At 37.2% G+C, this 27,043-nt stretch overlaps 3 protein-coding genes across 14 annotated transcripts in view; 1 reads left to right on the top strand and 2 right to left on the bottom strand.

Moving 5' to 3' along the window:
• NDUFAF6 (NADH:ubiquinone oxidoreductase complex assembly factor 6) overlaps positions 1–4,237 on the bottom strand; it is a 253,614-nt gene extending 249,377 nt beyond the window's left edge. Inside the window, exon 1 of the mRNA XM_077167255.1 lies at positions 3,666–4,237. The gene's annotated coding sequence lies outside the window, so the exon portion shown is untranslated. The remainder of the gene's footprint in view (positions 1–3,665) is intronic.
• On the top strand, positions 3,340–16,418 carry CCNE2 (cyclin E2). Of its 8 annotated transcripts, none has more exons than XM_077167245.1 (12): positions 3,340–3,403; positions 5,381–5,416; positions 5,508–5,604; positions 5,689–5,742; positions 6,705–6,856; positions 7,714–7,849; positions 9,616–9,762; positions 9,999–10,094; positions 11,393–11,527; positions 13,606–13,717; positions 14,270–14,427; positions 14,825–16,418. In XM_077167245.1, exons 2-12 carry the CDS (start codon positions 5,403–5,405, stop codon positions 14,933–14,935), a joined length of 1,212 nt encoding a protein of 403 aa, XP_077023360.1. In that variant the 5' UTR covers positions 3,340–3,403; positions 5,381–5,402; the 3' UTR covers positions 14,936–16,418. The 8 variants fall into 8 exon arrangements, with proteins under 8 accessions (XP_077023360.1, XP_077023358.1, XP_077023362.1 ...); XM_077167243.1 differs by lacking the exon at positions 3,340–3,403 and adding an exon at positions 3,442–3,559; XM_077167247.1 differs by lacking the exon at positions 3,340–3,403 and adding an exon at positions 3,672–4,185 and having other exon boundaries at positions 5,384–5,416.
• INTS8 (integrator complex subunit 8) overlaps positions 16,088–27,043 on the bottom strand; it is a 78,017-nt gene continuing 67,061 nt past the window's right edge. For 2 of the 5 annotated variants that reach the window (XM_077167230.1, XM_077167229.1), the window contains 6 exons: positions 25,942–26,045; positions 22,505–22,555; positions 20,977–21,050; positions 20,812–20,876; positions 20,235–20,278; positions 16,088–16,475 (listed from right to left, as the gene is read on the bottom strand). In XM_077167230.1, coding sequence (XP_077023345.1) covers positions 16,359–16,475; positions 20,235–20,278; positions 20,812–20,876; positions 20,977–21,050; positions 22,505–22,555; positions 25,942–26,045 — 455 coding nt within the window. In that variant the 3' untranslated portion in view covers positions 16,088–16,358. The remainder of the gene's footprint in view (positions 16,476–20,234; positions 20,279–20,811; positions 20,877–20,976; positions 21,051–22,504; positions 22,556–25,941; positions 26,046–27,043) is intronic. The other 3 variants (XM_077167231.1, XM_077167232.1, XM_077167228.1) reach the window with 2 other exon arrangements.

The raw sequence follows: 27,043 nt of genomic DNA, 5'->3' as shown, positions 1-27,043 counted from the left end.
GTTGGATATTGTAGTCCCTCTCTCTCCAAGCCAACCTGGCAGGTGAATTCACTGCCCTCCCCCAAACATGGGACATGACTCCCTGGGGTGTAAATCTCCTTGACAACATGACTCCTGGAGATGACCCTGGCTCTGGCATCGTAGGATTGACAAAGACTTCTTGACCAAAAAGGGGAAGAGAAATGAAACAACAAAAGTTTCAGTGGTTGAGAGATTTCAAACAGAGTCAAGAGGTCATTCTGGAGGTGATTTTTATGCATTATGTAGATATCTCTTTTCAGGTTTTGGTGTATTGGAGTAAGTAGAGGGAAATATCTGAAGCTGTTATACTGTAATCCAATAGCCTTGATTCTTAAAGATGATTGAATAACTATAGAGCTTTTAAGGTGTTACTGTGTGATTGTGAAAACTTTGTGGCTAACACTCTTTATCAAGAGTATGGAAAGATAAGTAAGTTAAAAAAAAGAATAAATAAATAAATAAATAATGGGGGAATGGGGGAATCTGGGATGTTTTAGGTGTTCTTTTTTACTTTTATTTTTATATTTTATTTTTGGAGTAATGAAAAAATCTACTGTGGTGATGAATGCATAGCTATATGACAATACTGTGAACCACTGATTGTAATTACTGGTTGATTGTACGGTATATGAATAAATTTTTTTTAAAAAAGCAGAGACTGCTGGTTCCTACCCAGATTTTCTGATTCAGTAAGTGTTGGGTGGGGCCTAAGAATGTGCATTTCTAAGTTCCCAGGTGATGATTATGGTGAATGTCACACTTTTAGATCCACAGTTCTAGAAGATTCCACCTGTAAACCATGGCTTTGGCCCTTTTTGGAATTAAGTGTCATGGCCCCCACTGCTGGAGGTTGGGTTCTCTAGTTTACAAAGTCATTTACTTGCTCCCAGGATTGCTTGGGAGGGATTATTCATTCTTGAGTTAAGTTTGTTTTTCTTTGTTATTAATAAACTGTGAACTTCAGATCTTAAAAAATAAAAAATGTACCATATTATAACAAATATATCATACTAATGTAAAATAGTAATAGGGGAAACTGTGAAAAGGAGTGAGGAATGGAAGCATATGGGATCTTTCTTCTACCTGCTCAATTATTCCATAAATTCAAAGTGGTTCTAAAAAATAGTCTAATAATAATAATAAAACCCTGTATTAACTGGGAATAATTCTACTATCCATCTATCATCCACCACTGTAACACAGAGATTTAAAGTTCTGTAATGGGATATCATACGTAATTCACTTCAGCATTTACAGAGGTCCTACTTTGTACACTTCTAAAACTGCTGCGTACTGGCTATATAAAGATGAACATAACAGAGTCCAAGGCCTAGTCAGAGATAAAAGACATTTTAATAGGTTAATTATTGTCCCATAAGGTAAGCACAACTGTAGAACACAGAGTAAGGGGTCAGAAGGCTTCACAGAGTAAGTATAGCAAAGAAAAGGCACAGAAGCAAGAAGCAGGTAGGCTGGGCCTAATTATTATTTTTTTTAAACCACTGTCTTCAAGAATCTTCCTTTTTTTTTCCCCCATTGAAAATGAATGTGGCAGTAATCAAAACAATCAGCAAAGAAAAGCATCATAAAGGTCAACATTTAACTTATCAAGTTTTAACTTTGCACGTATTATGGAAAATAAACTTAAGAAAATACCCAAATGCCTAAAATCACTACAAGTATAAAGGAATATCACACATTTCAAAGTAGGTGAATTTTAAAACTGGGTTGGATGAGGTAAGAGGGAACTAAATACAAACACGTACAAAGAGGTCATATAGAAAGCTGATACCTAGAGTAAATACTCAACAAAGTGACTAAATGAACAAAATTCTGGGAAACAGCAATTTTAAAATTTAGGCTTCCATTTATTCAACCTGAAACTCAACTTCTATGGGTATAAACTAGTAATGGGGGGGGGGGGGCAAGAGAGAGAAGAGCTAGTACTTAAACTGACCATCTGCTCTATGACAAGTACATATACCAGAGAGGGTCTCTACATGCCTTTCAAATTTAATCTTCAAAACAGCCCTTGAAATGAGTGAAGATTAAAATATCTTTAATCTTCAAAACAGCCCTTGAGATGAGTATGTTACATAATTTCTAGGAGAAGCTCATGCACTGAGGGATTCAATAACTTGCAGTAGAGCAGGATGAAAGGTAGGTTTAACCGAGAACAAAACCTATATTCTTTTCACAATCCTACTATGACCACTGACCAGGCCCTTGTAATATATGCATTTCCACACTAAGCCCTCTTGGGATTGTTTCTAGTATCTCCTTTACTAAGACCACACCTTGTTCACTTACTAGTAAAGGGGATGACCAATGTAAGTTTTAATTACAGTGTCTTGTTTGCAACCGACTTACTAGTTAGCCCAGTGCTGGGCATAAAAACAACCAAAGATTAATTCTACAAATGTTACAAGACATTCCTGATATTAAGTATATTTTGATTATCAAATTCACTCATTTAGGTCACTAACTTTGTTTATGCTTTGCCAACACAGGCTTGTTAGACCTCCCTTTTCTGTTAGATCGCTAAGCTTTCAAGTCACAGCGTTTAACTGCAAAAGTGAGAAACATTATAAGCATTATAAATGGTATAAAGTTTCTTGGAAATAACAAAGTACTGGGCCTCTTCTTATTCGGTGTTAGCTTGGGCAAGGCTCTTATCATTTCCTCACGCCTAAGTATGGGCCAGAAATTACTTTGCCGATGCCACAAGATTTGTAAAAATCGAGAGAAAGCATGAAAAAAGGACTCAGCAGGCCTGACAGCACTGCGAGGGGACTGGTAGCTCCTAGACTCCCTGGCCTGCCCAGGCGGTGCAGCACAAAAGGCGCGGGCTGGGACCCCGGCCGCCTCCACAGCCGCTGCCTCCCGGTGCATCTCGGGAAGGCTCCCTGCCTGGGCCCTGGGGCGACCCCAGGGCCAACATGGTGGCTCAATCCCCAGCGGCTAACTCTGGGCCAGGGCAGCGAAACAAGCACTCGCCAGCCCGCGCGCCGCGGGTTCAAAGAAGCCCCCGCACTTCTCCTCCACTCCGGGGATCTTTGTTCCTGTAGCTGTTCCCAGTCTCGATATTCCCGCTGCAAAACCTGTCCTGGGGCCAGCTGAGATAGGGACGTTAATAGAGGCAATAACGCGTGCCCCTAAATTTAAATACCCCGGAAAGGGTAAGAAAATCCGTCGGACCCGCCTCCTCAGCTGCTAGCTGGAGGCGGGAGGCTTCCTCCCGCGCAGGTCTCTCGCGCGGGCTCTGCAAGGCGCGCCAGCGGCGGCGGGGCGGGGCGCAGCGCTGGGGACAGGCGGGCCGGGACTCGCACGTGGTGGCGACCGTTCTCCCACCTCGGCTCCAGCAGGGCTGCTGATCTTGCGGGTAGGGGACAATTAACACCTCAGGCCCCGCTCTGAGAGGTGTTTTATCCTTGAAGGCCCGGGCATTGCAGGTTGCGAAGCGAAGGCGCCGGCCCAGAGCACGAGCTTTTCCTGCGCAGGGACTGCAGCGTGCAAAGCCTCGAGGCAGGACTGCGGGGTAGGAGGTTAATCCCCCAGGGAGAGCGTAACAATGCTAGCGGGGACCCGGGGTGGCGGTGGGGTGGCGGTGGGATGGTGGTGCGGGAAATAGGGTCGATACCTACCTCGGTCGGGGGGCTGGGGCAGAGTGCTAGTAGCCTTCTCTGAGCGTACCCGTATTGGGACGCCATCGCCGACACCGAGTGGCCGGAGGGACAGCGCTGGTCGCGCGCGGGAGCACTGTTTACATTCTGCAGCCGCTCCACGTTGTGCTGTACTCCTCGCCTTCCATTGGCTAGGTCGTCAGCCAAAGTTTCGCTCCTCCCGGAGTGGGCGGGTCCTCCTGGTCCCGGCATCTCTCAGGAAAGAGCTGGGATCCCTGAGGCCTTGGCGGGATAGTCTGGGTGCGCCACAGAATGGCCACTTCCTGGCGACTCTCTACTGTCCTGAGTCGCGTCCACCTGGCCGTACGCTCGGGCCAGGCCTCGGTCGGACACAATGTGGAGCAGAGAGCTGAGGGTGGGAGGGGGCAGGAGAGAGTGGCGGGAGATGCGAAGGCTGAGCCGCGGGTAGCCGGGCCGCGGAAGAGACTGTACAGACTCCTTCCTACTGCCGGACCGAGTCCGCAGTTGAAGTGAAGCGCAGGTGGGCGCGAAATGAGGGTGTGGGCGACAGGCCCTGCGGCCTCTTCTGTTGGCGTGCGCTAACTGCGGGCAGGGCGCCGCGCTCTGGCCTGCGGGACAGGCGGGCGCGCGGGCTGGCGGGGGAGGGGAGGGCGCTGTCCGGAGATGTCAGTCTGAGGCGCATGCGTGCGGGGCGGGCCTGGCCTGGCCTATATATTGGGTTGGCGCCGGCGCCAGCTGAGAGCCGAGCGGTAGCGGGTCCGGCGGTGAGGAGGTGCTGGGCTTGGGGGAGATACGGGAGGGAAGAGAGCCCCACTGGGCCGATCCATCCCGTGGGCGGGAGTCTGAGAGGAAAAGTAGAGGGCTGGGTTGCTAGGCGGCTAGGGGGGAATGGGTCCCCGCTTTCCGTCTCTTGTCAGGTCCCTTGGCAGGAGACCGGGAAAGTGGCGGAGGATGGAGGGCCGCCCAAAGTAAGAGGCCCGCCCAAAGTAAGAGGCCCTGGAAAACCCCCGATTCTTGGGAGGCTTTCCATCCCACTTCCATTTGGGGAGCTATCCCGCGGGGGAGGTTGGGGGTTTGGGTTCCCTTTTACCCGGAAAGAAGTTCCGTGACTGTCCCGTTTTCCCCTTCTTTTGACCCCCTTTCCTACAATTCTGCCCCCCATCTGGAGTCGGGGTCCCAGACCCCCTCAAGCAACGGGCAGGGCTGTTGGTACTGGGAAGGAGGGAAACGGGACTGGAGGACGTGCCACACTTCTCAGTTTCCTCCGCCCCCTGCTTCCCCGCCACTGCCGCTCTCCAAATTGGCGCGGAACCGGCTTCTCCACAGCATTTTGCCACCACAACCCCCTCTCTCCGGCTCGTCCTGCATGAAGGCGGGTGGTGCAGACGCTGCCCAAGCCCCCTCTGCGTGTATGGGGAGAGGGTGGAGGACCCAGAAAAGACCCGTTTGGGGGAGATCTATCTCCCTGAGCTTTGGGAGTGCAGGGGCTGTTTTGTGAATTTTTGAAGACACCTGCGTCCTGGCTGCATTTATTTGAGGAAATACAAACATGTATCCAAAATTGATAACCATGCGACAACTAACATAATGCAGAAAACAGTGTGGTAAAATGGCCTTTTATCTTCTGAGCCACTTGCTGTAAACCGAGAACCAGCGTCTAATTAAGACTTGAATGAAGATAAAATAATTGACTGGTTTTTCCTCCTCCCTTCCAGCAGTTTCACACACCTGAAGAGAATGTCAAGACGCAGGTAACATTTGTCTTGAAGACATGTTTTAAAGTTAACTGCTGCGTTTGAAACGTCTGACTTATTAAACTTCCTTTTGAAAATTTCACCACAGTAGCCGTTTACAAGCTAAGCAACAGTCTCAGTCCTGCCAGACGGATTCCCCCCAAGAAGCCCAGATAATCCAAGCCAAGAAGAGAAAAACAGCCCAGGTGAGTTTGAGGAGAGAATGAGCGTGAGAGAGTAATTTCTTTGCTAGGACCTTAAGTTTACCAGGGGTCTCTTCTGTTTTCCAGGATGTCAAAAAAAGAAAGGAGGAGGTCACCAAGAAACATCAGTATGAGATTAGGGTAATGCAGAACTGGGCTGGGTGGGTTAGGGTAAAAGGAATGCAGAATAGTATGATTAAGAATAGATTTGCTTGCTACTATTTTGCTTTTTACTTTTAATTTTAATGCCCCAGAGGTCAGCAGGAAGACGCTTATCTTTTGGTGGCTTGTACATGCCTGGGTCCTACTAAAGCTGCAGAGTAGTAAGTTTGCTTTGAAGCAGCTGGTTCCTCTTTATAAATCCTTCCCTCTTGGAGCCGCCTGGTGCCCGCCTAATCTGTCCAATATACTGTTCTTTGTTCCCTTTCTGACTACACTGGAGGGTCCTAATAGCTGCTTCTTGGGCATAAAGGATGTGATCACTGACAGCCTAGCACCCAATGCTTTGCTACCTATTCTTCCTACAATGCTTTGCTACCTATTCTTCCTACTGTGCTGTACAGAAAACCCTTTAGAGCTGGTTCTTCCCTTTGAAACTAGCATTGATTGGAGAAAGGGTTCTTTAAGTAATTGATTCCATTTTTAAGATTTTGCCTTCAAGTATTGCTGAGTATCTGATCAAGCTTAAAACAACAAAAAGCATTTTACACAACGGGGTGCCTGTGCCACTACTATTAGATACAGAAGGAGAACTGCAGCTTTATGGTCTTGAACTTGATTAGTATTTTAAACAACAGGTGCAAATTGGTTGCTATTCCTTCCTTTTCCTTCTCAGATACCTAATGTCTTGTATTACCAGACTTGTATTCTGTTATTTAAAACATCTTACCTGTTACTCTTTATGAAGATTAATACGAGCTGTTTGGCTTATTTGTCATTATGAATGTCAATTTAAATTAGCTAGATTGTCAGCTATGTTAGTCAACAATGCGTTTAGACAAAGCTAGACTGTTTAGAAATTTTAGCTTTCATTTATGAAAGATCCAGGACTAATGCTAGCTTGCCATTGCACAAAAGTTTTGTTTGTTTGTTTTTAATGACAGAATTGTTGGCCACCTGTATTATCTGGGGGGATCAGTCCTTGCACTATCATTGAAACACCCCACAAAGAAACAGTAACAAGTGACTTCTCCAGATTTACAAATTACAGATTTAAAAATCTTTTTATTAATCCTTCACCTTTGCCTGATTTAAGGTAAGAAACATGTCAGTAATTTTATACCAAAGCCTAAAATTGTACTGAAAACATATGGCACTGTTTTGAATTGTCTTTTGCCTTCATTATAAAATAGACAAACTCGTAAAAAAATTGCTTTGTTAACATTTAACATAACATCATTTTACCTTAGAGCAGTTTCATTTGCAAATGATACAGGTATATAATACTGATTCTATAAAATTATTTTTATCTGTTTGCTGAATACTAAAAGGCTTGGCAGCAGAACTGAATCACCTTTTTAATGGAGTTAAAATTTAAATTCTTTAAGACACATTTTAACATGTACATTTCATTTGATATATCAGCCCTATTTCTTATTAAGCTTAGAGATGTACAGCTTATTAAAAATAAACACATTTAAACTCAGCTCCTGCACTCTGTCCCACCTTATCTACCCCTACTGTAGGTGATTCAAGTATAGGTGATCTCTTTGCAGATGATTAAGGCTTGTCTTTACAGTGATCATATGCTTTAAATATTTAACTTTTTAGGGTTGTTCTTTAGCAAACATGGTTATTTCCTTAAACAAAAACCTCCTTTATAAATTATAAGTGGGGACTATAAAGCACTCTTGAAACCCATCCAGTTAGATTATCATGTCCAAGTTCTTTCTGTATTATTTCAGGCTTTTACTTTTTCAGTGCTAAAGTGATTTCTAAAAATTAAGGTAATGTTTTCCTATTTACCTTAAGAGCTTAGCTTCTTCTTCCAAGTTCAAGTCAAAAGTTAGATTTCAGTCTGAAAGCTGCGTTTATTCTATGTTAAGCAGATAGCTAGTATATTATATAGATCATATAATTTAAATTGTGTGTCTTTTTTCCTCCTTCCAATAGCTGGGGATGTTCAAAGGATGTTTGGCTAAACATGTTAAAAAAAGAGACCAGATATGTTCATGACAAGCATTTTGAAGTTCTGCATTCTGACTTGGAACCACAGATGAGGTCAATACTCCTAGACTGGCTTTTAGAGGTATGCTCCAGCAGTATAAATTTCCTTTGTCTCTGTATGATGGAAAAATATTTAGATGTAAATGTGCTTTCCATTATGTTCTCAGGGTGTATTATCTATTGTCAGCCACCATCTTTTAGTTTTTTTTAAGTAGTTGGTGGTACCAGAGCAGAAAATGATGTCCATTTTAAAAGAATAAAATCATAAGGACATGCCACTTCATCCCATACAACTTAATCCCAGTTCAGAATCCCTTTTGTCTGTGGGAACTGCTATGTACTAGGCACTGTTTTAGGTGCTAAAGATATTATATGCAAGATGTACACAGTGTTTGGTTGACTGGATTTTTAATTCAGCTAAGCAAAATGAAAAACCAGGACTAGGCTTTGAGGCTCTCAGAAATCCTTTTCTGCATCATCAAAATCAAATTATAGTTTGGAATCTTGATTTCTGTGTCCTAAACCATAAGGAGGCTTTGAATATCTGAAGTCCCTAAGCTCTCTAGGCTCCATGTAGCTTCCCATTAATTGCATATTTCTATTCTTTTCAAAAATAAACTATACCAAATAATTTAAAGGAATAATAAAGTGATCCTGCAATCCCTATAAATCTGTGCCACAGTTCTCTCTTGATCAGGTGCATTCCCTTCTGGATGATTCAGAAAGAGTCTCTAAGATTACTGATGAAATAATTATTTACATTGATGACAAACTGATTTTCCTCCAATCCTTGGATATCTGCTGTATAGTCTCTCCATCTTTATGGCAGATAAAGATTATATATCCTAAAGGAGAAAAACTAGGTTTTTTGCTGGAGTAAGCACATGGCAGAGTATATCTCAGATGCTATCAGAATCGTTTTTGTCTACAAAATGTTGACTTTTTTAGTCAGGTCAACTTGCTCCTTATTCTAATTAGAAAGGAAGATTAGATTTCATGTACCCTTCATGTGGGTACAAGAAGGTAGTTTTGACTTTTTCTGAGTGTCTCCTGACTATGGAAGTAGCTCAATTAGTTATTTTAGTTTTTCCTCTTTTATATATTACATTTTTATCCAGTATTTGTCTATCCAATTTGTTCATTTTTTTCCCTTTAGTATACAATATATAGGGATTGTACTATAGTATACAATCTATAGGCAAAACCTATAGAATATAATTAGCCAAACCCAGAAGAGTTTAACTCTACTAGATCTTAGTATATTTCTTTTGTCCAGGAATGCAAAGATGGTTCAATATTTGAAAATCTATTAATACTCTTAAGAAGAAAAAAAATAAAATCTTAATAGATGCAATCACCAGTGTTGTTCATTTAGTATTCTTTTATAGCTCTTAGCCAATATGGTAAAAAACATGAAAAGCAAATGAAGTAAAAACACTAAAAGGAACAGTTGTTATCTTGTAGATAAACTTCTACTTAGAACAAGAATTCAGCTGGAACTTTTTGAAATAATAAGCATATTAACTGAACATGAAAATATGCTCATATCAGCAATAACCAATTAGAAAGTAGAAAGGGGTTTTCATTCATAATCAGCAAAATGTGTATTGTATCTAGGAATAAATACATTAAGTTCTATGTGAAAAAAGCTATAAAATTAGTAAATGATGATGGCAACAGATTTATATAATCTTTTTGTGTGCTAGTGTACATTTTTCCAATCTTAGCTTTGATATCCTAAAAAACAAAGTTTGGCTTAAAAATTATCCTTAAGTCTGGATGCTGAGAGGACTTTCAAATTTGGAAAAATTCAGAAGATAATACTTAAATATTTGGATTCTTCTCTAGGTATGTGAAGTATATACACTTCATAGGGAGACATTTTATCTTGCGCAAGACTTTTTTGATAGATTTATGTTGACACAAAAGGACATAAATAAAAATATGCTTCAACTCATTGGAATTACCTCATTATTCATTGCTTCCAAACTTGAGGTAAGTTCTCAGAATTTATCCATAGATACCTTCGTCCCACAATTTTTTTTAGATATGTAGATATGAAAAATGCCTTTAAGTATAAGCTTGTTTGGAATACAGAATTAGACAGTTTTTTACTAATATTTATAAGCACTTCATGAAATTACACTTAAAAAAAGAGTGTATATGGTTAGTATATAATTCTGTTTTAATTTCAACCTCAAGTGGACTTAATAAAAATTTCCATTTTAAAGGAAATCTATGCTCCTAAACTCCAAGAGTTTGCTTATGTCACTGATGGTGCTTGCAGTGAAGAAGATATCTTAAGGATGGAACTCATTATATTAAAGGTAATAACTATGTTTTTATCATATTTAGTTGCACTAAATAATGTATGGCTAGTACTGAACCTCAAAGACCACTCATAATCAAAACTGAGATTTCAGCATTATCCAGTTCTAAGTGATTAATGGACCAAAATTTTGACAGAAGTTATGGCTGAGAGGGGATTTATGGGCAATTTTTATCCTTTAAACTCTACATTTCTATATCTTTCAAGTTTCTTACATTGAGGATGTATTACTTTAATAATTTAAGTGATTAAAGACGACCACTTTTGGTACATATGGGTAGTTAGCAGAACATATTTGTGACTGAATTCCATGAATAATTCTCAAATCTTAGGTCTGTTTTTTTTCCCCTTCCAGCAGATGCAGAATTAGAATTATTTTCACTTCCTTTATTCTTTCTATATGTAGAAGAAGGGCTCTTAATAGAAAGGTAGAGGGAAGCATAAAGGTACTTAATCAGACCTTGAAATAGAAATTCAAGATAAAGGTTAGCTACTTGAAGGTATGTAATTAAGTTTGGACAGTGTGGGTTTATACATAGGGCATACAAGGAAACACAATTAATGTTACTTTCTTTTACAAAATATCTACAGTTTAATGTAAGCATTATGATTGCCAGCTCTCTTAAAATGGGATTTTACTGGCATGCTGACATAATCCTAATAAAATAATTATGTAGACACAAGCTAACTCAGATTCTGATTTGAAGGACAGCTGACTACTATAAGGAAAATATAAAAAGAAGATGGAAATTTATGGGCAGTTCTACAGGCAATAAGACTCTGTTTCCTCCTAATTAGACTTATTGTGAGGTTCCAATACTTGATGGAGGGAAAGATATTATAAATTAGGATTTATACTATTTTTTTTAACTTTTACATTTTAACCAGAAGCCAGCAGAGATCACTGAAAGTCAAGAGGCAGTTCTTAGAGGACCCGAATGTATCTTTTAGTTTTATTCAATGACTGCTTCCCAGTTTCAATGAAGTAGTGTATAGATTGAGAGACCAAGGGCTGCAAGAATTGGCAAACTAGGAATTAACAGACTCAATGAATTTTATAAATAAAAAAGATGATTAGGGAAAGCTAAAAGCATCTATATCAATAACTGACATTGTAAAACATAAGCATCTTTATGTTATTTATAAATATTTTCAATAGAAAAAGGGTCAGAAGAATAGAAATACAACAAGTGTTAAGCTTAAATTAGAATACATTTCTTAAATGGTTTAAGAAAGTAATATAAGGTGGTATATGCACCTACCTTTGTTTACAGGTATTTTTAATTTCATTAACAGGCTTTAAAATGGGAACTTTGTCCTGTAACAGTCATCTCCTGGCTAAATCTCTTTCTCCAAGTTGATGCTCTTAAAGATGCTCCTAAAGTTCTTCTACCTCAGTATTCTCAGGAAAAGTTCATTCAAATAGCTCAGGTATTTGCATTTTAATTGAATATATACTAATGTTATTGTAAATTACAGTTTTGTTTAGTGTATATATAGTATTAAAAAGGCTACATAACAAAATAGCAAAGCATATTAAATTAAATTCACTCTTTAATTGACTGGAACAAAACTTAAAAAAATTTTTTTTTTGCCATGGGCAGACACTGGGAATCGAACCCATCTCTGGCATGGCAGGCGAGAACTCTGCCACTGCACCACCACTGCCCACCCAAAATGAATACTTTTTTTTTTGACATGGGTAGGCACTGGAACTGAACCCAGGTCTTTGGCATGGCAGGCGAGAACCCTCCATTACACCACCATTGCCCACCCACTGGAACAAAACTTCTGATGCATAAAGTTCTGTTCCCAATATTTATGTTGCTTAATTAAAAAACATAGTCTTTTTAGGACTTTTAGTAGTACTTTTCATTTTTTATGAGTCCAAACTAGAGAGTGAAATATCTGTTCTTGATATAAAATGGGGAAGGGTATTTGTCAATCATGTGTTTTTAGGCTTTACAATGATACAAAATTATTCTGTATGGTTATCTTACTCTATGTTAAGAGTACCTATTTAAATTACATATTAGAATTTAAATCACAACACTTGCTTATAGGGTTTTTTTTTTAACTTAAATTCAAGTTAAACTTTTCTAGGCCAGAATACAAACATTTAACAGTGACTAATTTGAGGAGGCTCCCATTCTTTCTTGCCTACTTCTAAGTAGTATTTTAAGATTGCCATACATAAAAGTAAAGAAAATCTATATTCTATATAGGCTGTGGAAATCTTACATAAGGAATTTAAGAAGTCTTAGGTACTAGGTTGAAATTTAATTAGTATTTTAAATCTAGTAAGTATACTATGAACACTAACATTGGGTAACCAATAAACATATTAGAGAATGGTTCATTTTGCAGAAATTTCTAATAAAGCCTTATACTTTCTTCAGTCAGAATTCTCAGGATCTCATATTATCATAAGCAGTTATACCCTTCTGATATAATAAGCTAATAAACAATGTGGAAATAGTTTCTAGGATAGGGATATTTCACTTCCAAATCTTCTGTTCCTATTTTTATTATCTTCTGGACCAATGCAGGCAAATGTAATTTAAGTTTTACTCCTCTGGTAATAATACTTCCCATTATCCCATGTCTCTGAAACCTAGCCCACTGCTACTTGCTGAACTCTCTTAACTGCCTGGATTCTTGACTAATCAGCTACTGAATAAAGTTTCAATTTCTTCATGTATTATTAAAGGCCATTTATGATGTAGTCTAGACTAGGTCTTGCTCCCCCTTTTGTTTCTTTGATAAGGAATGATGGAAAGAAAGGCACTTTTTGCTTTTATTTCATAAGGTGTTCTGAACTAGAATTCCAAGAAAAAGCAATGCCTTCTCATTTATCTTTGCAAATGCTATTTCCTTTACTTAAAATATTTCCTATTTTCCAACCTTCCTCCCTACCTTGTCTTTTTAAGTTACAATGGCCATAGCCCAAATACCCCTAAAGAGTGAGAGAAAGGTCAAAGGTGATGGTGGAATTATACAGAGAAGGTCGGATTTAACAAATGAGTATGAGTGCTGAATCAGTATACTGATATTTCTTTTAGTGTCCAGAACCTTAGAGCAACTAGAAATAAAAACCTAAAATTGTGGAATTGTAAACTCACACCAAACTCTGAAATCTGTTCTACCACCAGTTGTTGTGATATACTTCAAAATTTATTGCTTTATTTTCACACACACACACACAAAAAAAGATTCATTCAAGACATCAGAAACCTTCACTGTCATCCCCAAATTGGATTACGTGCCCTTGCTACAGGTACACTGAAACATTCTTTACTTGTCTATTCACTTTTGACCTACAATCTCAAGAATAGAGTTCCTTCAGGGTGGTAGCTTAATTATCTTTGAATTTCTGTTGTTTTAGCAATTCCTGGCATATGGTCCACATGATAAGCACTCTAAAATGTTAGGTGATTATTTAGTAATAATGTGCAGTACTCATCCTTCTCTTTCTATATTACTTGTAATTTTGTTTCTTCCTTTGTTAGCTTTTAGATTTGTGTATTCTAGCCATCAATTCACTAGAGTTCCAGTACAGAATACTGGCAGCTGCTGCCTTGTGCCATTTTACCTCTCTTGAAGTGGTTAAGAAAGCCTCAGGTAAAACTCTATATGTTCATTACTTTTTTTTTTTTTTTTTTGCATGGGCAGGCACCTGAAATCGAACCCAGTCTTGGGCACAGCAGGTGAGAACTCTACCTGCTGAGCCACTGTCACCCACGCTGTATGTGCATTATTTTTAAAGGGGCTATTAATCCATAGACTTTAGCATCCTGCTACACATGAAATTAAAACTTCAGTGTAAAAAAAGTAGCAATTTAGTGATCATCTTTTCTGTTAGTACTTTGTAATCCTCAGTGTATATTCACAAAAAAGAATAAGGTCAACTGGAATCTGTGTGAAGTGGATTGACGTCATTATAGCTCGGTTTTACTCTGTAGATGATAGTGGTTAAAAGCTTTGAAATTCTTTTCCTATCAAAATAGTCAAGTTATAGTTTCAGAGTGATAATATTTTGACCTGCTATAATATGATTTGGGATTCTTTTTAAAGTTATTTTCAAATGACTATTTTAAAATTTGGAAGCAAGAATAAGTGCATTAGACATATTTTAGATAACATCTGATGTAACATTTACATTTTTCTATCTAGGTTTGGAATGGGATAACATTTCAGAATGTGTAGACTGGATGGTGCCTTTTGTCAATGTAGTGAAAGGTATTAGTCCAGTGAAACTGAAGGCTTTTAAGAAGATTCCTATGGAAGACAGACACAATATCCAGACACATACTAATTATCTGGCTATGCTGGTATGTTTTTTGGTCTTAGTATCTAGTAAGCTGCTGAAACTGGTAGTTAATGAAAGAATACTTCAGGCTATTGTATTAGATGCTAAGGGAACAAAGTTATAATGGGCACACTGATTTCAAAATGCAGAAAAATGAATAACTTTGAAGTCAAAGCAAGATTTGTGAAGTGTCTCAAACCAATGCCAATACAATCTCAATTATAGAGTTTATATAAATACCTAGTTATAGGCAGTTGAAACTGTTGAATCTTTGGAATATGACTATTCACAGTTGCAAAGATATTAAGGGACCATTATATTAGGCATAAATAATATCAAATAAGTACCTAGAAGGTTTGACTTGTTTTACTATTATCATTTTAACTGTTACTATCTTCATGGTTACTTCACATGTGTAGGATGAAGTCAATTATGTAAACACCTTCAGAAAAGGACAGGTGTCACCAGTGTGCAATGGAGGTATTATGACACCACCGAAGAGCACCGAAAAACCAACAGGAAAACACTAAAGAGGTGACTAAGCATACAAATTGAAATTGACCCAAGTATGAGGCAGAATTTCATACAACTCAACTACTAAAATTTTAACACCAGAATTTTGCTGTGATTGTCCTAGTTAATCCAGAGGTTACGCTCCCATTCTTTGATTTAAAAGCCACTTAAAACTGGCGTGGATAAGTTAACCCCTGTTAGCTGTTAAAGAAACAGCAAAACTTGTTTACAGAGATGACTTCATTCCCAAGGTGACTGGATAGAAGCCAGCCATGACCTTACACCATAGCAACGTTTTTGTTCTTGTTTTTTTTAAGATCCAGTGTTACTATGTTTATCTTGATAAACTAGGAATTTTATTATTGGTGTTTTGGACTACATAAATGTGCTACCTTAAAAGGTACATTAAGTAATTTAATACTTTGAATCTAGCTTTTAGATTCTCAAAATTCATGCACTCTTGATTAGTGCAATTTGGTTACTGAAAATAAAATTTAAACTTGTTTACAAAGGTTTAGTTATGTAATAAGGTGACTAATTTATCTACAGCTGCTATAGCAAGCTGTTAAAAACTTGAATTTTTACAAATGGTAAAGTTTAATCTGTTTTTTAACTAGTTTATTTGCCTTGTCATAAATGTATTTTTAACAACCAAGAAAGGCTTAGATGAATATGGTGTTTAAACTGTGCTCTAGACAGTGGGAGTACCAAAGAAATTATTAAAAAGATAAATGCTTTGGCTCCTCCTTGGGGCTCTATTTGATATATAGGTTACTTTATAATAACCTTTTTGTATATCACAATTTGGGTGAAAAACTTAAGTACCTTTAAAACTATTTATATGAAAAAGTCACTTTATTACTCTTAGGATAGCCCTAAAGATTTTTTTTTTTAATTTAGTGAGACTAAGACTTTATTTATGTTTCCCAAACTGTTGCCCATTTTAGAATCCTACATTATGAAATAAGGACAGTGTCAAAGCAATAAAGCTTAACATTTGTCTTAAACTTCTATTTTCCTAAGGCATTAGAGTATTAAATGTTATACTGACTCCTAGAAATCTATTTATTACTTTCAAAAACAAAATAAACAAAAAATAGCTGTAAATAGATTAGCTACTTCTACATAAACATCTTTGTTTTTTTATTTCAGTCTAAAAAGTGGATATAGTTAGAAAACAAATTTCCTAGATTGCTAGTATACTGTTACCTGACATGTGAATCTCTTCTTCCTTTGAAGAAATTATAAATTTAAGCTATTGTTACAGTATGAAGTCTTCTGTATATATTTTTTTTCCTAAACTAATATTTGTTTCAGTAATTTGTCTGGAAAAAAACCACTAAATGTGTACATAATGTATTATATAAACTTAATCTTTTAATATTGTTTATTTTTAGCCCATTGTTTAAAAAATAAAACAAAAAAATTTTAACTAACTGCTTAAAAGTAAAGTTTTGCCATTGCTTGGAGAAACTTTTTTTTCCTTCTCTGCGCTGCCAGTTGTAAAACTTCTTCTGGATTGCTTGCATTCAATTCTGTTTGGCCTATGGCTTTGATCTATCAAAACAAAAAAAGTGATGTTATTAGAGGTCAGGTCAAAATAGCCTTGCTAGTAAACAATACAAAATTATCTACAGGCTAACATATCAGTTAAAGGACTAATTGAACCTCTAACTGTAAAGCCCAAGAGTTGTGAAAAAAATTAATTAGCATAAAGACTGACTAGAGCCACTTTTTTTTTGTTTTACATGGGCAGGCACCAGGAATTGAACCCAGGTCCTCTGGCATGGCAGGCAAGCATTCTTGCCTACTGAGCCACTGTGGCCCTGACTAGAGCCACTCTTAAGGAAGAGACTGTTAAAGTATAGTTTAAAGAATTATATTCAGTGACAATTTATTACATAAATAAGTTTAATCAACTGAGTTCTACATGGTAATTTAACACGACACATTTTTACAATTATAATAAACCAGAAGCAAATGTTACAACTCAAAATAGATTGAAAGGGCAGTGCAAGAGTAGCTCAATGGTAGAATTCTCGCCTGCCAGGCGGGAAACTGGGGTTCAATTCCTGGTCTTTAAAATCCCTGCACTTTAAAAAAAAAAAACAAAAAAAAGATTGAAAAAGAATTCATGTTTCAGAGCTGTACTTTTTTGAGAAAGGCCTACTCACTCCATACTGTAACAGCATATAGTGGCACAATGTCTTTCATAATTAGCAAAGAAATAACCTACTAAAAATCCTTAGTTGTATTCTGCTATGGAGTGTTTAATGTGGGTATACTTTAGGGACCTGGAATCCACCTTTAGATAACTTTAAAAAATGTGTTATAAATTCTTTAAACAAAGACTAATTTGATATATGGCTTAAAGAGAGACAAGAATATTCAGAGATGATCAATTAGGGAATAGGAAGAATTGCTGGATAATGCCATTCAATAAGATGCCTGTGACAAAGCTGGTAGTAGGGTGTAACTAAAGAATCATGTCAAACAAAGATCCCAAAGAACGTTGGCTATAAAAGTTATAAGAAAAGTTGCAGTAGAAACCAGATATTTGATATAAATACTACATTCCATATGCCATGTGGATAGTAGTCAAAATCTTAGGTGTATGAGATTAACCAGAGAACGCAGGGTGATAAGAAAATAAACCAAGGATTAAATTCTTAGGAATACTAAATTTAAGAAGTGAGCAGAAGAACATACCCAAGAAAAAGTAAAGAACAGAGAAAAGGCCTGCAAAAAAGATCAAAGAAGCCAAAAGGAAATGTAAACAGTAGGATAAGTATTAAAAAGTATCCACTGGCTTTGGCATTTGATGACCCTTGAGAAAGTAAAGAGCAGTAATGGCAAAAGCCAAATGACACTGGGCTGAATTTCAAAAGTCTAGGCAGAGAAGGGACAGGAGGTACCTGGAGGTGGAGGCACAGTCAAGAAAAGTTTTATTAAGGGTGAAATAGTTTACAGGCTATGGAAGAAGTTTTAACAACATAGGAGAGGAGAGGAGAGAACTAATTAAAAAGGTCCTTGAGGAAACAGAATCAAAAGTACAAAGACTGTCCTTCATTACAGAATGGTACATTTCTAATGATTGGAAGAGTGGACTAACAATAGTATAGTTACAGGTTATTTTAAAGGTGAGAAGCAGGAATTTGACATGGGAATGTGAAGTGGGCATTTCCAAGGCCACTTCCATGAAGATATGAGCTAGTCACTCTTTTTTCTGCTATGTCCTAACCATATAAAGGCAAGAAAGTTATTCAAACTGGAAAGGACTGAAAGTGGATAGGAGACTTAACAGGAAGGACAGTCTAAAATATCCCTGAAAAGAATACAGACTACCGAGTAGTGCCAGGGAAAACAATTAAAATAGATAAGGACAAGCTATGGGTAAGACTGGTTAGTAGTTTGGTTATAGGACTTTCTCCAACAGGACTTAGTGGTCCTGGAAAAAAAAAAGCATAAATTATTGAACTGATTCAGTATTGAGATTTTTCCAGGTGGGGTAACAGAAAAGCAAAGATGCTGAGGATGTCAATTAAAGAGTAGTTCTGAAAGTCAGCCACAATGGTTTCCAAATCGTTCATCTCATAACCATATGAGAAACTTAAAAATTGGATTCCAGGGCTGCACTGCAGACCTACTGACTCTCAGAGTCTGTGAGAGTATAATAGACTGGTATTTGCTATACTTGGGGTAAGCAGGGAAGGAAGACAAGTTGGAAAAGGGCAAATAGGATGGGAAAAAAAACTGGCACACACCCGAGCATCTCACTGATCCAGAGGAACACGGGAGCCAGGAAATCAGAAAGGGATAGGTTATTGGCAGATAGTGAGATGCAGTATAAAATCTTATGCAGAACAATTTGGGTTGACATTACAGCACGGCTTTAGGAGTGGGTGGTTAAAGGAGAGTAAAGATGGCAACAGATGGAAGTGCAGCCAGCAAGGACTTATAAGGTTAGGGGTGTTAAATAAGTTGATCAGAAGTCTTTCAATGTACACAGAGGAGTAATCAAGAAGTAGGATGAGCTAGTAAGGAGGTAGATGTCAGTTCCAAAGGAGAAGGGACTTAATTAAAATGTATGTTTTGGCCTAAAAGTCCAATTTAAGTAAAAAATAATTCAGCCAGTCAAGAAGTAACTACTGGGCACCCACCATGTGCCAGGCACCATTCCAGTTACCAGCAGTAACAAAACCAAGTCCTTATCCTTGTGACGAAGCAGAAAATAAATAAGCATATAGTATACCAGATGTTGCTAAGTACTATGGAGAAAAATTAAAAAGGGAAATAGAAATAGTATTAGAATGGAAAGGGAGGGAGTCACTTGTTATAAGATGGTCAGGAAAGGATGATTACGAAGAAGGTGACACTTAAGGAGAGACCTGAGGGTAAAGAATGTTTCTGGCAAAGAAAATTTAAAAGGCCCTAAGGTCTAAATGTTCTCAGCAAACATTATAAAGGTGATCTGATAAGTATCTGGAGGCTAAATCGTTTTAAGGGCTCTGATTTTGTATGATGGAAAAACATTTGAAGGTTTGAGATACAAAAATGAAATGATTTAACACTCCTATTTTCAAAAAGGATCTTTTAAGAGGTACACACTAAGAACCAAATACTGGTAGTATGCCACTTTGAAAAGTTATGTACCCTGGAAAAGCCATGTTTTAATCTTGATCCATCATATGGAGGCAGTCCTTTCATTTAATCCCTATTCAGCACTGTAGGTTGGAAACTTGATTAGATTTATCGCCATAGGGATGTGATGCACCCAATTGTGGGTATTAGCATTTGATTAGAGGGAGATGTGACTCCATGCATTCCAGGTGAGTATTGATTAGTTTACTGGAATCCTTTAAAAGAGGAAGCATTTTGAAGAGAACCACAGAGCCACAAGAACCACAAGAGCCCACACAGTCAAGAGACCTTTGGAGATGAAGAAGGAAAACATCCCCAGGGGAGTTTCATAAAACCAGAAGCCTAGAGAGAAAGCTAGCAGATGTCACCATGTTAACCATGTGCCTTTCAGTGAATGTCATCAGCTTTGAACCAGAGCATCTTTCCTTGGATGCCACAGATTGGACATTTCTACATCCTTGCTTTAACTGAGACATTTTCATGGTTTTAGAGCTGTAAATTTGCAACTTAATAAATTTCCCTTTTTAAAAGCTGTTCTGTTTCTGGAATATCCATTCTGGCAGCTAGCAAACCAGAACACACAGTAACTAGGCATAAAAAATCTTTTTTGTTGGTTTAAACCTTAATAGCTGTTTAACATTCAAGAAGTCAAGTAATCCCTGAAGGAACACTTACTGCGATTTGTCTTTTATCTGTTTCTCCTCTTTTATGATGAAGATCTACACAAATCAGTTAAGAATAATGAATCTGATACTATTAAATATCATCAATCTCAATTTATATTTTTTATTTGAAAAATACACAGTATCACATACTTCTTTAATTTCAGAAATTAACTATTCTAATGGAACTTTTTTTTTTTTACAAATACACACAGCTTTATTTGTAGTAGTTCCAAACTCGAAACAACCAAAATGATCTGCAATAGGTGAATGGTTGAACAAACTGCTACAGTCATACCACTACTACTGCAGAAAAAAAAAAAAAGAAAAAAGCAATGAACTATTGTATTAATACACACAACTTGGATGGATCTCAAAGACACCATGTTAAATTAAAACTGTCAACATCAAAAGATCACATACTGTTACGAACCCATTTATATAACATTATTTAAATGACAAAATTACAGAGATAGAGAACAGATTACTGGTTGCCAGGGATTAGGGATGGGAGGAATGGAGAGGGTGTAACTATCAAAGGGTAGTGCCAGGAGGATCTTTATAACATCATATTTTTGATGAAAGGATACAAGTCAAGTACTCTAAAATGGTAACATCCCATATGTAGTCATAGTAGGAGTCCATAGCATCATGACTGAAAAATAAAATTCAGTTATTTTTTTCCTATGCAGAAAAATTTCAACTCCATTTTATTTTAAAACCATTCATACCAAAATAAATAAAAACATTCATACCTATTTTGTTCCTGCAGTGATTTAAAGGCTGTTTTGTAGTCAATTTCTCTGAGGAACTGACATAAAATTGCCACCTACATAAACAAACAGAAAAATGGTTTTAAGTAACTAGAGTCAATGATTCTCCTGGTTTTGGATATGTAATCTCCTATTATTATATCAAGAATACCTTCTTTAGTAATTTAAGAAGCCTGACAGACTACACTGAGTGTGTCAGGCTCATACTATGGATTCTATACAATTTTAATTTCAAAGACATTTACACAAGTGTCTCTGCATACTTGAATAAAAAGCCAGCAAAAAAAGCCAGTTCATAAAACTGAAATGAAGGGAATGGAAAACTATCAAACTAAGTGACATAAATAACATACAGATCATGCAATTAAACCTTTCGTAGGTGGGAGGTACAGAAGCTCATTCTGGCAAAATTTAAGCTAACAATGCTGCTTAAAACCAAACAGATCAGATCTACATCAAGCAGGGAAAGCAATCATAATGCTATATCTTTTTTTTCTCTTTAGTATTGTTAACATCTTTTAAACAAATACTTTTTATTGAAATAATTCACATGATAAAATTCACCCTTTTAGAGAGTATACCATTCAGTACTTTTTAGCATATCCACAACCTTGTGCAATGATAACCTCTCTAAAGAGACCCAGAACATTTTCATCATTCCAAAAGTAAATCCCCACCATTCAGCAGTCATTCCCCATTCTCCATCAATCCTCTGCGTCTGCAACCATTAATCTTTCTGCCTCTATAGATGTCTATTCTGTATAATTCATATAAATGAAATCATATAATAGATGCCCTTGTGTCTGTCTTCTTTCACTTGGCATAATATAGTCAAGGTTCATCCATGTTGTAACATTTATCAGTACTTCATTCCTTTTTATTGCTGAGTAATATCTACTATATGTATATACATTTAATTTATAAATGTTAGATAAATAAACATTTGGGTTTATATACTTTGGCTATCATGAATAATGCTGCTATGAACATTCATGTATAAATTTTTACACAGACGTATGTTTTCGTTTCTCTTGGTTATTGTATACTTAGGAGTGGTATTACTGTTTCACATGGTAATTCTATTTTTTTGAGGAACTGCCTGTTTTTCAAATTGGCTACACCATTTTACATTCCAACCAGCAATGTATGAGGATTACAATTTTTCCACGTCCTCACCAACACTTGTTACTGTCTATCTTTGATTACAGCCATCACAGGGTTGTGAAGTGGTATCTCGTGGTTTTGATTTGCATTTCTCTAATGACTGAAGTATATATTCTTAAATGTAAGAAAAATACTTCTTTCTAAATGGGAAGTTCAAAAATCACTATTTTGTAATTCATAAATACTTTCATTTTAGTAAAATTTCTATAAATATTTAAAAACATAAAGAATATGCCAAACCCTTCAACACCAAAATTTAAGTAATTCTGATTTGGAAAAAAACACTCTAGTGCTATATATATAAAACTCTAAAATACATGAAAAGGAACTAACATCATAAACTAACCTGTGTGTGGCAATTCAGCAAAGAACAACATTTTATCATCCGTTTTATTACCTACAGAAACAAGATCCTGATTACTTTCAAAAGCTAGTTAAAATTTTTAAAACCTTATTTCAAAAGCCATTTATTTTAAATACTGAATATGCAATTTGTTAAATTATCATATTGGTGGCCTGAACCAGAGGATATGGCAATGCATACTGAAAAAGACTAACAGTTTAGCTGAACACTTAAGTACATGGAATCTTGAATTCCATGTCTGTCTAGGCTAGTGTGATATCCCGATATATCCCAGATTGGTTTGGGCAGTGAATAAGTAAGTATTTGCAAAGTTCCCTTGGGGGGACTGGGGAGAAAGGAGGAAATATTCAAATTCCCCATTTGGAGAACTTATGATATTCACACAAGCAGTGGAGACAACCAAATCAATAGGCTGAGCTCTCAATCTTGGGTGTTGACCCTATGAAACTTATTCCTTCAAAGGATAGACTAAGCCTACTTAAAATTAGGCCTAAGACTGAGCCCCCAATATTGGGGTTTGTTCATATGAAACTTTATCCCGCAAAGGATAGGCTAAGCCTACTTAAAATTAGGCCTAAGAGTCACCCCCAAAAGAACCTCTTCTGTTGCTCAGATGTGGCCTCTCTCGCAGCCAACACACAAGCAAACTCACCGCCCTTCCCCATTCTACGTGGGACATGACTCCCAGGGGTATGGACCTTCCTGGCAACGTGGGGCAGAAATCCTAGAATGAGCTGGAACTCAGCATCAAGGGATTAAGAAAATCTTCTCAACCAAAAGGGAGAAGAGCAAAATGAGACAAAATAAAGTATCAATGGCTGAGAGATTCCAGAGTAGAGAGGTTATCCTGGAGGTTGGTTATTCTTATGCATTAAATAGATATCACCATTTTAGTTAAGGTGTAATGGAAGAGACTGGAGGGAACAGAAAATGTAGAGCTATGCTCCAGTGGCCATGTTTCTTGAAGATGACTGTATAATGATAGAGCTTTTGCAATGCGACTGTGTGATTGTGAAAACCTTGTGTCTGATGCTTCTTTTATCTACCTTATGGACAGAGTAAAACATATGGATTAAAAATAAATAATAGGGGGAACAAATGTTAAAATAAATTTAGTAGATTGAAATGCTAGTGATCAATGAAAGGGATGGGTAAGTGGTAGTGGTATGGTATGTATGAATTTTTTTCTGTTTTCTTTTTATTTCTTTTTCTGAATGGATGCAAATGTTCTAAGAAATGATCATGATGATGAATATATAACTATGTGATGATACTGTGAGTGATTATATAACAAGAACAGAATGATCATATGAAGAATGTTTATGTCTATATGTGGTTATGTATCATAAATTTTTAAAATAAATAAATAAATAAAATTAGGCCTAAGAGTCACCTCCAGAGAACATCTTTTGTTGCTAGATGTGGCCTCTCTTTCTAAGCGAACTCAGCAGGTGAATTCACTGTCTTTCCCCCCATGTGGGATATGACTCCCAGGGGTGCAAATCTCCCTGGCAAAATGGAACAGAAATCCCAGGAAGAGCCAGGACCCAGCATCAAGGGACTGAGGAAGACTTCTTCTTTTTTTTTTTTTTTTTTTTTTTTAAAGAGAGAGGGAGGAAGGGAAGGAAAGACAGAGAAGGAAGGAAGGATGGAAGGAAGGAAGGGAAACATCTTTAAACATTTTCTTGTTTTATTATATTTTGTTTGTTTGTTTGTTTTTTACATGGGCTGGGGCCGGGAATCGAACCGGGGTCCTCCGGCATGGCAGGCAAGCACGCTTGCCCGCTGAGCCACCGCGGCCCGCCCTGAGGAAGACTTCTTGACCAAAAGGGGGAAAAGAAAAATGAGACAAAATAAAGTTTCAGTGGCTGAGAGATTTCAAACAGAGTCAAGAGGTTACCTTGGAGATTATTCTTATGCATTACATAGATATCCCTTTTTAGCTTATGGCACATTGGAGTGGCTGGAGGGAAGTACCTGAAACTGCTGAGCTGTATTCCAGTAGCCTTGATTCCTAAAGATGATTGTATAAAGATAAAACGTTTACAGTGTGACTGAGGGACTGTGAAAACCTTGTGTCTGAAGCTCCTTTTATCCAGGATATGGACAGATGAGTAAAAAAATTTTGGATAAAAAAATAAATAATAGGGGGGACAAAGGGTAAAATAAATTGGGTAGATGGAAATACTAGTGGTCAATAAGAGGGAGGGGTAAGGGGCATGGTATGTATGAGTTTTTTCTTTTTATTTTTTTTCTGGAGTGATGCAAATGTTCTAAAAAATGATGATGGTGATGTATACATTAACTACATGATGATACTGTGAGCCACTGATTGTATACCATGTATGTATTGTATGTCTGAAGATTTATCAATAAAAATATATTAAAAAAAGACTGATCAAATTCTGAGATTTAAGAGGTAGAATCAATGACTCAATAACCAATTGGATGTTGCTTCTTTTATCTACCTTATGGACAGACGAGTAAAATAAGGTTCTTACTGCAACTGTTGGTTGCAGTAAAATAAGGAAAAAAAAAGCTAAGAATAATGCTCAGGATTTTAGCTTAGTCAACTCAAATGGTTCAACAAAGAAGAATAAAGTGTATGGTATTTGAGGTTTGTTTTTTGGAAAGGCAGGTGAGTGTGTCAGGAGAGGAGCCTACCTCATAAAGTAAGTAATAGATTTTGGACAGGTTGGGCCTGAGGTGTCCTTGGGAAATCAAAGCAGTAATGGTCTATGGGAAGTTGGAGTTAGAAATATGAAGAGCTATCTAGCCTAGAGTAATCAATTTGGGAGTTACCATCTGTGCTTGTTTGAAACTGTTATGTCCCTTGTGAGGACAAATCTACTATTTGGGTGGGTTCTTTCTGATTAAGTTGCTCCCATGAAGAAAGATGTGACCTAACCAGTTGTGGGTGGGACTTTCTGATTAGGTGATTTCCACGGATATGTGTCTCCACCCCTTCAAGATGGGTCTTAATCCATTTACTAGAGTCCATTAAGAGGGAATCATTTTGGAAAAAGCTTAGAACCAACACAGAGACATTTGGAGATGCAGAAAGAAAATGCCCCCAGGGAAGCAATGTGAAACCCAAAGCTAAAGGACCAGCAGGCACCAGCCATGTTTGACAGAGGTGTTCTGGATGCCAGCAGACTTTCTTGAGTCAAAATAGCTTTCCCTGGATGCCTTAGTTTGAACATTTTTATGGCCTTAGAACTATAAACTTGTAACTTGGTAAATCCCCTTTATAAAAGCCAACCTATTTCTGGTACAAGGCATTCCAGCAGCATTAGCAAACTAAAACATCATTACACACTCAGAAAATGAATAAGTATACCCAGAGAAGTGCAGTGAGAAGAAAAGGAGCCTCAAAAGAAGGTAGGTAAAGGAAAAGAAAGCCCACAATATTAATTTACCTGGTCTGTATAAACATCGGGGGGCACAGCCTTATTAAAGAAATCAGAGCACACAGCTCCTGCCTGGAGGTAATAGTGAAGAGCTGCCGAATACTGATTTGTTGCTGAAGCAGAAATCAGAGATAAATAATTACCTATCATTAGATAAAAGTTTTGGAAAAAAAAGACAGGGCCTTTTTGGTGGAGAGTAAGATATAACTTTATGAGTTGACAAAAGCAGATTTCAACTACAGAGATAAAACTTTATACCTATCTAAGGCAAAATTGAAAAACAAAACAAAAACAAAAACACTGGCTTCTTAACCACTTGAAAGAGGTAATATAATAGACTCTTTGCTTTCTAAAATGGGTCTGCCAGAAATTTAGCTCAGATTTCTTGTCAAACCTACTAATACAGAAAATAGTATTTATTTCTCAAATGATATAACTAGAAATATACCCTAATTTTTCAAAGTAGTACGGAATCAGCATATCTATTCTGAGCATAAATATATTAAGATCTTGTCGATAAATTCTTTTGGGGGTTGGGGTGAAAATGAACAATAAAATCAGCTCTTCTTTGCTTCAAAATAATTCAGTGGGGGAGGAGATGATGTGATGATATACCTGAAGGCACAGACAAAACAAGACTTGCCATGAGTTAATAACTTTTAAAGCTGGGTGTTAGGTACATGAGGTTTATTATATTATCTCTCTACTTGTATATTTTGAAATTTCCCTTTAAAAAAATCAACTCCTAAAATCCTCATTTTGAAATTATACCAGTCAGAAAATGTTTTTGATCTGTACAGAAATAAAAATACTAGAGATTTTATTTCAAGTTGGAAAATCCTATTCATATATAATGGGGTGGGGGGAAATCAGGAATCTAATTATCTTAAAGAATACAAATAATTATCAAAAGTGCCTGGAGATATCTGAAAACCCTTAAATAGCAATTTCACCCCCCCAAAAAAACACAAAAAAACTTTACCCTATTCCTTAAGAATGCTTTACCAACTTATTAGATGAACAAACATCCACTATTTTAAAGAAAGCAAAACAGTAGTCAATACAAATTTAAAGACATTTCAACCAAAGGTTTTGCAAAGATAAAATGTAT

This window comes from Tamandua tetradactyla, chromosome 6 (assembly GCF_023851605.1).
Source record: "Tamandua tetradactyla isolate mTamTet1 chromosome 6, mTamTet1.pri, whole genome shotgun sequence".
Taxonomy (NCBI): Eukaryota; Metazoa; Chordata; class Mammalia; order Pilosa; family Myrmecophagidae; genus Tamandua; species Tamandua tetradactyla.
Note: the sequence above shows the minus strand (reverse complement) of the source record. Positions and strands in the feature narration are given on the sequence as shown.